Below are 10,003 nucleotides of genomic sequence, written 5' to 3'. Positions count from 1 at the left end.
CACTAGCATCAATGACCTCTCTACGGTAAGTTGTTTTTATGGCTGGTTTGAAGTCAAGGTTGAACATTTTCAATATATTGCACACATCACTTAATTATGACTCTTTTTTTTTTATTCTTTTGATTGATCACTAAACTCATGATATCCCTTTTATACGCACATAGTGTCATAATAAAAGTTTCATAAGATACCAACTCAAGTAACTATAAGGGCTATTGAACTCATCCCTTATCAAACTCATATAATCTCGTATTATAAATTGATAAGTACCAAAATTGTTCTCTTTTTTTCTCCTTGCTTCTTTCTCTTCACTTTCTCCTCTTCTACGTTTTCACCATCGTTGTCGAGGATCACTGTCGCGGTGGTGGGCAGGCAGTGCGGCTATGGCTGCAGTCGCCGTGATTGTCGCTAATGTTCATTCATTATTGCCCATCAACCTCCTCCTCCCACACTGTTTTTTTTTATTATTAATTTACAAAAATCTATTTAAGGATCTCAGCACATTTGCAAGGGTCATGCTTTTTATTTATTTATTTATATCTTCGAGTTTAATACTTTATTTTATTAGTAATATATAATGCAGGCTAAGCGTAGAATTTATAACAAAGAATCCTAGTATTGTCCGTGTCTCTCTGAATACGTATCAGATTGACCTTATTGTAAAATTAGGTAGTCGTCTATGGGCTTCCCTAGAAAACATTTTGATCTGACAAGAACCTTGTGAATCAGAAAACCTTTCCAGATGATAAGATTCGGAGTGTGACTTTGATTGGATCTGACAAGGATCCAGCCGCATGGAGTATAAAAACTCTCCTCTCCATTCCAGGCATGAACTCCAAAAGTACACCTCAACTTGTCAACTTGTCAACTTGTGATCCTTTTTCCAGTCCACACCCGCTGTCGTCTCCATCACGTTACTTTCGAGGCTGGCTTTACCTGCTCATCCATCCATCCATCCATCTGGATTCTGGAAGAACAATGGATGGCGAACACGAATCTCTTCACATGCATGAATCCCACCCCTGCCTACTTGTACCCATCGCTTTACTGACGTCATCCCCGCCTTTTCACTGACGACGGTGTTGACGCCATGTGTGGAACTTCTACGACTCTCCACGCGACACGGCACTGAATCCTCTGCAGCTCCGACTGCACGAATTTTGTTTTTATTCAAATACATCTTTGTTTCGGTATCGGCCAATAAGTACTTGGGCTGTAGGAAATTCGTGCAGTCGAAAACAAATGTGAAGCGCTGATTAAATATCCGAATTATTCCCTTTGAGAAAAAAAAAATGTAAATTATTGAACAACTACGACGCATATCCGCCGTTACTTAACCCAAACCCGGGGTTTAGACGCCCACGCCCTATAAAAAGTCGCTTCCTCTTTTTCTTCCAACATTACCATCTCCTTCCTCCTCCTATGCTCACATGGAAGCGGGATACCCTGCCGCCGACCATTCCCAGCCGTCCGATCTGTGCTCCCCCACCTCCTCCACCGTCACCGACGCCTCCGACGCGGCCGGCCCTTGCCTGCCGTTGAACGAGAACGATTCGGATGACGTGGTCTTGTACCAGATCTTGAAGGGCGCGAGCTTGAGGGCACTGGAGCCGATGGCGGCTCGGCTCGATCTGGAACCGAGGAGGAGGCCTGAGCCGGTGGCGGCGAGGATCAAGAGGCGCTATCGAGGGGTGCGGGAGAGGCCGTGGGGGAAGTTCGCCGCGGAGATCAGGGACTCGGCGCGTCGCGGCGCGAGGATCTGGCTTGGCACGTTCGAGACGGCCGAGGGAGCCGCCTTGGCGTACGATCGGGCCGCTTACAAGATGCGCGGCTCTCGAGCGCTCCTCAACTTTCCGCTTATAGCCCAGACCGGAGGAGCCGACGGCTCAGAGCCACCTCAGATCGCCTGAGTTGTTTTATTTCGACTGTCCCATTCGTTGCTGACGTGTTCATTTTTTTTTCTCTTTTTCAACAAACCATCCACGTATAAAAAGATTAAATTCAAAAAGAGTTTGGCTGCCTCTTTATATTTATCAACATGAGACGTGTTCTTCCGCCCAAGTTTGTAACCTAAATAGGTTATAATTTCTTAGCCTACTTGTAATATGAGCTAATCTTTTCAGATGCAAATCCCACATGTACTCTGTTCTATTCTTAACGGATCTCGACCCGATCTAAATCCGGGCCTGGCCCATTTAGGATCGGCCTATATAGCTTAGGCCGAGCCCTTCAGGGCACGTGCAGGGCTCATGTCGGGACCTTAGCCCAGCCCAAGCCCAAGCCCGTACGTGGCCCATGGGCAGCGAATTAATTATGATATAACCTAAAATTATAATAATTATAACATGCGGAAGCAAAAGACAATGGCACGATTGTGATCGACGATACCCTAGTTCTTCTTCTCGTCCTCCTTCCTCGAGCCCTCTGTTTCCTCGCATAGATCGCGGTTGGAGAGAAAGGGTAATCTCATCTCGTCTCATCTTTGTTTTGTTCTCTTTGATTTCATACGGAAGCATATATTAGCTTAGAAATTCGAGTTCGAGTTGTTGATCTGGATAAGTATGTTATTTCCCATTGCAACGTTTCCCTCTATATGCTACTTGAGTTTGGATAACGTTGAAATCGGAGATCAAAAGAAGTGAATGGAGACGCGATTCTCTTTCTCATGATTGAAAAGTGTATGGTATTAATCAGAGTAACTAGGTCGTGCATTATTTGCTAAGTAGTTTTATTTTTGTTTCTTATCATGGTTTGAATGTGCTTTTAATTGCTTGAGTGATTCGATCGTAATGAGGTATTGCTCTTTCACATTGTTATTAGGGATGCAAGTTCGATGCCTGGAGAGCTATTCATAGCTTCTTGCACTTGGTAGGATGACAGTGGTGCTCGGAAAGCAACATGAAGTACTACTAGATCAGAACATTCCTTCCTTTTCAGGTGATTTTTTAACATAAATTAAAATGACACTTATGAAATACCTTGTTGTCATTATAAATGCATCTTCTCTCTTTGAATCCCATATTTGAAAAAAAAAATGTGAACTTATTTTCTTGGGATCAGGATAATATACTTTCTGTTATTTACAGATATCTACTCTTTCCACATTCTTTTTGTATGTCTAAATTGACTTTATGCATGCCATTTGCTAATTCATTAATGGATAAACACAAGGTTTCATTGTTGAAACTATTCTTTATGTATCTTTTCATAATATTCATTCCCCTGATATTGTGACTCTGCCATTCTTACTATGATTTCACTCCTATTTTCATGCTTGCTGAGCCCTTGATGTTGGTGTCTTCAGTTTTATTCTTCTTTGTTGCTTGTATTGCTTAAGTTTTTGCGGTGATCAATCCATCAGAAAATTATAGCAAGTTTGCCTGCAGGTAGACAGACACAGAGGGTAGGGCGTGCACTTTTGTACTAGTTTATCAAATCAACTGCCCTTATTGGACTTCAAAAGATTTCCTGGATTGCCACATTTTGTAGTATTTAAGTTAGGCTTGGGAGGGATGGTCTCTAATCTTTTGTTGTAGAACTTTAGTTGGGTTAAATCTCTGAAAATGGGCTAATGACATTTTATCTTCCAGTTTCGCTTCAAAAGTTTTTTTTTTTTTTCTGTATAATTAGCACTTCATCTAATTTCATGATATTAATGCAGTGATTTCATAGAAGCTAGAGAAGCATTAACAAAACTGAATCAGGTATTACAGCAATCATCTATGATCAGGAAAGTTCATAGGTGACAACAGTGACTAGTCCTTAGGCCCATGCTCCATTCTTGGGTTGATTTACCATTTTAGTTTCCGAATGCTGAAGATTGAGTGAAGCTAAATTTCAAGAAACATAGTTGTACTTGAATGTCACTGCTTACTTCCACATGTATTGCCAAAAGCAGAAGAAAAGGGAAACAAGCCCAAGTCTTAGTCATTGTTTATTTGCCCAACTCATGTATATACTGGAGTGTGCGTTCTCTTGATGCCAATCAAATGACTGTTGGCTAAATTATGTGTCAATGAACATCAAGTAATAATGCAAGATGACTACGTGTAGGTCTTGTGCATGAAACCACTTCGACAAAAATATGCATCTAATTGTTTGCTTCAAATGATCTCTTCATTGACTTCAATGAAGAGATATCCAATCCAAAGCTAAGCAACTTTGATCATTTCGTCATGGTAAAGTAGCACGATATTATTGTGACAGTTTCTCTTTAAGCTTTAGCTATATAAGGAGAAAAGCTTGACTATTGTTAAAGGTTTGAAGATTGGGTGCACTATGATGAATGTCTTTCCTCATGAGGGCAGGGGAATGCTATTCCTGACAAGCCAAACTCTATTTATTTGTTGTTAAATTAAAGTTAACATTTTTATTTACTGTTTATCATGGTTAATTTAGTGATTAGTGTATGATTTTAATAAAACCAACATTGTTTCATGAATAGAGAAGCGCACTTTTTATGCCCAAATTTATGATAATAGTGTCAAAATTGATGATGTACCTTTTCTGTTCCCTTTCTCCTGCTTGCAGAAAACAAGGTTACGATGATAATTTAAACTCTGGTCAGAAATGTTAACCGAAGGATTCAAGTAAAATGCATCCAGGTAAAGTTATTCCTTGTCGTCTAATGGTAAAGTAATAAGGTTGGTAGCTGTAAAAATGCAAACTCTTTTATTAGAAATCAAACACTACCAGACTACCTAATAATGAATTAAACTGCAAAAAGAATACAATACACCGAGATCCAATATCAAACTAAACTACTCCTGCTAAAACTGCTACTAATATAACCCCCTTTTCCCCCACCCCTCATTACTCTTCTAACTAAGACGTCTTCAATGTTCAGCTCTCGTCTTCAACTAATTCTAGTGACTTGCCTATAATCTGCCCCATCCTCACCTTCCTCTGTACAAAATTAAGGGGGAAATGGATCCAACCAAAAGAATGAAATTTTGAAAGAAGTCCTACGAGCTAACAATACTATTATATATCTTATTCCCCCTGAATCTGAATGTACTGGAGTAGGTCACAACCGCTCCGAGCCGAAGACTGGTCCGCTTTGATCCGCATCTCGACGACCTTCTTATGAGAGTTGGAGTGGAGTGAAGGCACGAAGGTCGGGCTCGCGGCGGGGCGGTACTCCGGGAACAGCCGCCCCGACTTATAGCGGACGCCGCAAGCGTTGCAGAGGGTCTTCGGGCCCATCGGCCCCGCCCTCCACTGCGGCGTCTTCTCTATCCCGCAATGCATGCACTTCCTTATTCCAGCAGGTTGCACCTGCAACCTCGCCGCATCCAGCTCCTCCCCCGAGGCGACGGGGGAGGCCAAATGGGCCTTCTTCCTCTTCTTCATCTTCTTCCTCAACTCGCCAATGCTCTCGGGCTCAGAAGACGTGACTAGCGGGTTCTGTTGCGCGTCCGTGGAAGGGGGGAGGAAGGGGGCCGTGACGTGGGGGCGCGGAGAGAAGGTAGTGGGCCTAGGCCTCTTGCTGCGAGCGCGGGCGGGCACGACAAAGATAGGTTCTGAAGCCAATGTGCTATCTTTGCTGTTCCCTTCAGAGGAGTTGGATGACGATGATGCAGAAGAGGAATCCGACCCATCTCCGCTGCTGTCGCTATTTGGCTCTAGCACTGAGAGAGGGCTAGAGGCGCGAAAGAGCGAGTCATCTTCCGCACCGGCGATGGTGTGGGTGGTGTCGGCGATACCAGAGTCAGAGCCTTTGAAGGTGAGGGAGAAGGAATCAGTGTTGTCTCCGAAGAAATTGGACCACCATTGAGCCAATTCAGCATCCTCAGGGCCCTAAAGTAGTTGTATCACATTATTAAACTCAGTCAACCATAACTCTCAACAGAGAGAAATTAGTGTAATACACTTATAAATGATCATAAAAAAGTTGCACCAAAAAGAGCGTCATGTCACAAATTGGTCTTTGAGACTTACGGGTTCGTGCTCTTCTTTGTTCAAGCTTGCTCCAACGCTAGTGTCGCACGAGAAGGCATCGGGCAGGGGAGGTGCAAACAAGGGCTCGGCAAGTGCTGGAGTCGAATCCATTTTGTTATCTATCAGCACATCCTCTTCGATGAACAAGTCGACCAGGTCTTCGATGTTGTCGAAGAGACCACCGCACGGTCCAATGTCGCCTCCCATGAACTTCTTATTGTACATCCACGGCGGCGGCAGCGGCAGCAGTAGGCGTCGTCTCTTTCTTCACCTGATCCAAGTATGGACTTCATATAACTACATATCCCATCAATATCTCTAATTAAGTTGGTTAAACTTATCGCCTTTATCCCTTAACAGAAACGATGACGACGATTTCACAGGAGTCAAACTTTATCCGAACCAAACGATCCGAGCGGCGATAAAGATGACTATCTTTTAGCGCTAATTACTGACCAAGAAACCATCTGGAGGGCGGCATTTTCACCGCAGTTTCTTGATTTGGAGATCCAGCAAGAGCGAATTTTGGAAATACCAAGCAATTGTGAAGAAAATTAGCAAGACGGAGCAGTAGGTATACCTGATACTGCAAGCTATTGAGAGAAGAGCTCTCCTCTCTCTCTCTCTCTCTCTCTCTCTCTCTCTCTCTCTCTCTCTCTCTCTCTCTCTCTTTCTCTCCTTGCAGCTTGGTAGTGGAAGGGAGTTGGAAGGAAGTTAAAGAGGTGATTCCAGTTGAGAAGCTTCTACTCTACTTATCTCTCGCTCAATTCTACTCTCCTCTTCCTCAAGGGAAGCTTTAAACCATTGTGGCGATGGGTTGTCAGAAAAGGAAAAGAGATGGGATGGAAGAGCCAAAGTGAAGAGGCCTCTCTGGTTTTGGGGAAAATTTGGGGACGGGAACTGGAATTGGAATTGGAATTGGAATTGGAATATGAATGGGAATGAGATGGTATTCCAATTCTACAAGTAGCCAACTTATTTTATTTTTAAGGTCTATTACCCACCCATAGATGCAAAATGCAAAACGGTAGGTGAGCCTTCTTCTCTCATTGCTAGCTGTCCTCGCGATTAATCCACACTGTCGTCACGTTGAAGTCTCTCGCCCCCCTCCTATTTGTTCAAATTGGGTGGGTAATCCATGGGCCCCACGCGCCACCGCTCTTCCTCTCTCTCTCTCTCTCTCTCTCTACCGGCGTCCAGGTTGGTATTTTTTTGCACTTTTCTCCCCCCCCCCTCTCTCTCTCTCTCTCTCTCTCTCTCTCTGCCACATGATTTCTTTCGTCTTTCTCTCTCTCCCTCTCCCTCTCTCTCTTTTTTTCATCGGGCGACGTAAGTAAGTAAGTAAAAAAAAAAAAAGTTGAAGTGGTAGTTTGCTTCGTGTTTTTGACTTGTTCTATAGTCGACTTTTAGAGAAGGAAAAAAGAAATGGCAAAAGAAGAGGACGTGATCCAACTCCGGAACGATCCTTTCTTCCGTGGGTTTTGATCTCGTCATCGAAATATATTCTATAATTTTACTTTTGTTACGTTGGTATTATTTTTTTTAACTCTTCTTCTATCATTGGTTTTTAAGGGTAAATTTGGTTGGAGGGGCAATCGTACCTCTTGATCTTTTCATATAAAGTCTCTCCCACTGCATATAGATTTAATTCTCCTCGGTGGACCCACTTGGTTCCAGTCCCACCTTTGGGAAATTGGAGGGCTTTAAAATAATACTTTTGGAATGGAGTGGGAAAACGGAAAAGAGAACTAAAGAGCAAAAGTGACCGCACAACCCATCGTTGTTTTCTGCCCCTCAAAATGATGGCCGGTTTCCTCTCCCTTTTTTTTTTTTTTTTTTAACTAACTTGAGTTGCACTCCTTGCTTCAATGATCAATCTCTCACTCTCACTTTCAAACTTTCTCGTTCTCTCACTTTCTCAATTCAATAAATGTTTGTTGGGATGCCATAGACTAACTATCTTGGGCACTTGCTTATGAACTCAAGCATTAGTGAGATAAGTAGTAGCTTGAGGTGCACTTAATTTTACTTAAGGGGCTTCTTTTTTAACATCATCAACAGAAATTAAAATAATAATTCTAACATTCTAAAAAGAATATTAAAAACCTATAAGCTAGTATGACTCAACCACCATTGACCTCTTCTTAAGAAAGGGGACTTGTAATTAAATTAAATTAAAAAAAAAAAACACCAAAACTATGGCTCTGTTTCATTTCAAAACTAGACTCATGCATACCAGACACAAACCCATCAACACTTATATGCCAACTTGTAATTGTCTACTGTGGAGACTTGACAGTGCGTAATTCTGTACCATCTTAACCAATTGTTTGCTAATATTCTTTAGTTTAGCCCGTAGGTGGAGGATCTGGAAGCTAATCAAAGGCTACTAGGCAGTGACCAATTAATTTCAAAAATTAAGACTAGCTCCAAGACAAGGAACGCCGGGTCCCCTTCTCTTCTTTGTCCTTTTACGAAAAATCATCACGTTGCAGCACCGACAAGATTCATTCCGAAGCACGCTTGTTCTATTTGCCATCAAAGTTTATAACCTAACCCTCTTAATTCAATCAACATTAAGATCGTCTAAGTAAGCTTAAATCTAACGCAACAACTGAAGCTTCCTAGCATGCAGCATGCACGTGCAGCCACCCTGGGAATAGTACGATTAATGTAACTGTTCGGTGGAGCCACATGCATTTGCTTTTGTTTCCAAGTGTATTCTTATTACTTTCCTCATCTTGCCTTTGATTTTCCGTTAGTCGTATTAATAACACTTTTAATTTTACCGTAATTATTGTTAGTTTAATAAATAATATTAATATTATTATTAATTAATGCTTTGCCTTTGCGCCATGTGGTTGCAAGCTCATCTTTGGCTGTTGTTCGTCTGCTGCTGTTCCCCCTGCATTTTACCAGACTACCCTTCTCCTCCGATGGAGGCAAACAGCTCGTACGAGGGCATTTCGGTCTAGTCGTTATCCCCGCAGCAAGGGGGGTTATGCCGTCACATCACAGCCGTTCAGAAACAGGGGATGTTGTCTGATCAACCAACTAGCGCGATCACAGGCGTTCGATCTCCATCCTACCGCGATGCGGGCGGATCACAAGGACGCGTTTCGGGTAGGGTCGCCAGGCACGTGTCTCTAGCGTGAGTTGCGGCACGCGGGTCCCACGGATCATGTGGTGCAGCACGACGTGCCAGCTCGGCCGCGGTTCGAGCACGTGGTCCACCTCTCGTGGGTTCTCGATGCCTTTAGATTCTCACCAAAAAGAAGAAAAAAAAAAGAAAAAAAGCGTGGATCTTTCACCAAAGGATCATATTAGTTTCAAGCTAATTAATGTGCGCTCGTATCTTTTTGTGATTTATTAAGTAAGAATAGTTAAAGTCATCGCATTTTTTAGTCATTTTATATCATACATTAGTGCATCTAGTTAGCGTAGAAAAATAGCTTTCAATGCAAATCATAGCTTATTCGTCCATAGTTTGACTCCATCTAGCTTCAAAATTAAGTATTTAATTTCAGTGTAACCGTTTGGTTTTGGTTTTCTATTCAAAATAAATAATATAAGTGCTATACTCACTGTATGTAGTGACACTGTCCTAGCGGACAGTCTCTTTGTATGGATAATTAAGTCTCTTTATATTTTTAACTAAGAGGTGCGTTAAAGTGTCATTTACCCCCTAGTTTTTATAATAAGGAAACATTTCTTTCAAAGAGGTAGAAATTTCTAGAAGATGATTAGTTAGGTGCAACTTCTGGTATGGGATTAGGTGTAACGTAATCTCGCACCCTGGTGATGGAGACGCACTACTCTTTTCTTTTCCTGCTTGCAGCACCGACGTGCTACCAGATTTGAATCCGACGGTCCCAGATTTTCCCGAATAAAATTATATTATAAATTTAACAAATGCGATCTCTCGGATTCGACCCACTTTCTGTCAGTAGGTTTATTACATACATGCCTTCCTAAGCACAGGAGATAAAAAAAATATATATATATATAAAAAGAGAAGAATGCTCGTAGAGAGCGTCGGTGACCGACACGATAAGTGCCGACA

General features: G+C 42.2%; 2 protein-coding genes and 1 long non-coding RNA gene across 5 annotated transcripts; 2 read left to right on the top strand and 1 right to left on the bottom strand.

Moving 5' to 3' along the window:
- Positions 1-1,430: 1,430 nt before the first annotated feature.
- LOC140778887 (pathogenesis-related genes transcriptional activator PTI5-like) lies at positions 1,431-1,910 on the top strand. Its single transcript, XM_073123782.1, has one exon. The coding sequence runs from the start codon at positions 1,431-1,433 to the stop codon at positions 1,908-1,910; it is 480 nt and encodes a 159-aa protein (XP_072979883.1).
- A 6-nt stretch (positions 1,911-1,916) lies between these two features.
- Positions 1,917-4,663, top strand: LOC140777982 (uncharacterized). Of its 2 annotated transcripts, none has more exons than XR_012107130.1 (3): positions 1,917-2,460; positions 2,821-2,937; positions 4,531-4,663. It is a non-coding gene; the product is annotated as an uncharacterized lncRNA (long non-coding RNA). The 2 variants fall into 2 exon arrangements; XR_012107131.1 differs by lacking the exon at positions 4,531-4,663 and adding an exon at positions 3,662-4,155.
- Positions 4,653-6,917, bottom strand: LOC140777981 (GATA transcription factor 11-like). 2 transcript variants are annotated; one of them, XM_073122453.1, is made up of 4 exons: positions 6,612-6,917; positions 6,521-6,581; positions 5,941-6,211; positions 4,653-5,799 (listed from the first exon to the last, which is right to left on the bottom strand). In XM_073122453.1, exons 3-4 carry the CDS (start codon positions 6,163-6,165, stop codon positions 4,993-4,995), a joined length of 1,032 nt encoding a protein of 343 aa, XP_072978554.1. In that variant the 5' UTR covers positions 6,166-6,211; positions 6,521-6,581; positions 6,612-6,917; the 3' UTR covers positions 4,653-4,992. The 2 variants fall into 2 exon arrangements, with proteins under 2 accessions (XP_072978554.1, XP_072978555.1); XM_073122454.1 differs by having other exon boundaries at positions 6,521-6,571.
- Positions 6,918-10,003: the final 3,086 nt, after the last annotated feature.

Source organism: Typha angustifolia, chromosome 15 (genome assembly GCF_048772165.1).
Source record: "Typha angustifolia cultivar Huaian chromosome 15, ASM4877216v1, whole genome shotgun sequence".
In the NCBI taxonomy this organism is placed as follows: domain Eukaryota; kingdom Viridiplantae; phylum Streptophyta; class Magnoliopsida; order Poales; family Typhaceae; genus Typha; species Typha angustifolia.
This window is presented reverse-complemented; position numbering and strand designations above follow the sequence as displayed.

Coding starts and splice junctions, on each gene's coding strand:
- LOC140778887 (XM_073123782.1), top strand. CDS start 1,431: ATGGAAGCGGGATACCCTGCCGCCGACCATTCCCAGCCGTCCGATCTG.
- LOC140777981 (XM_073122453.1), bottom strand. CDS start 6,165: ATGTACAATAAGAAGTTCATGGGAGGCGACATTGGACCGTGCGGTGGT. Junction 5,800..5,940: donor ACAAAGAAGAGCACGAACCC/GTAAGTCTCAAA, acceptor CAACTACTTTAG/GGCCCTGAGGATGCTGAATT.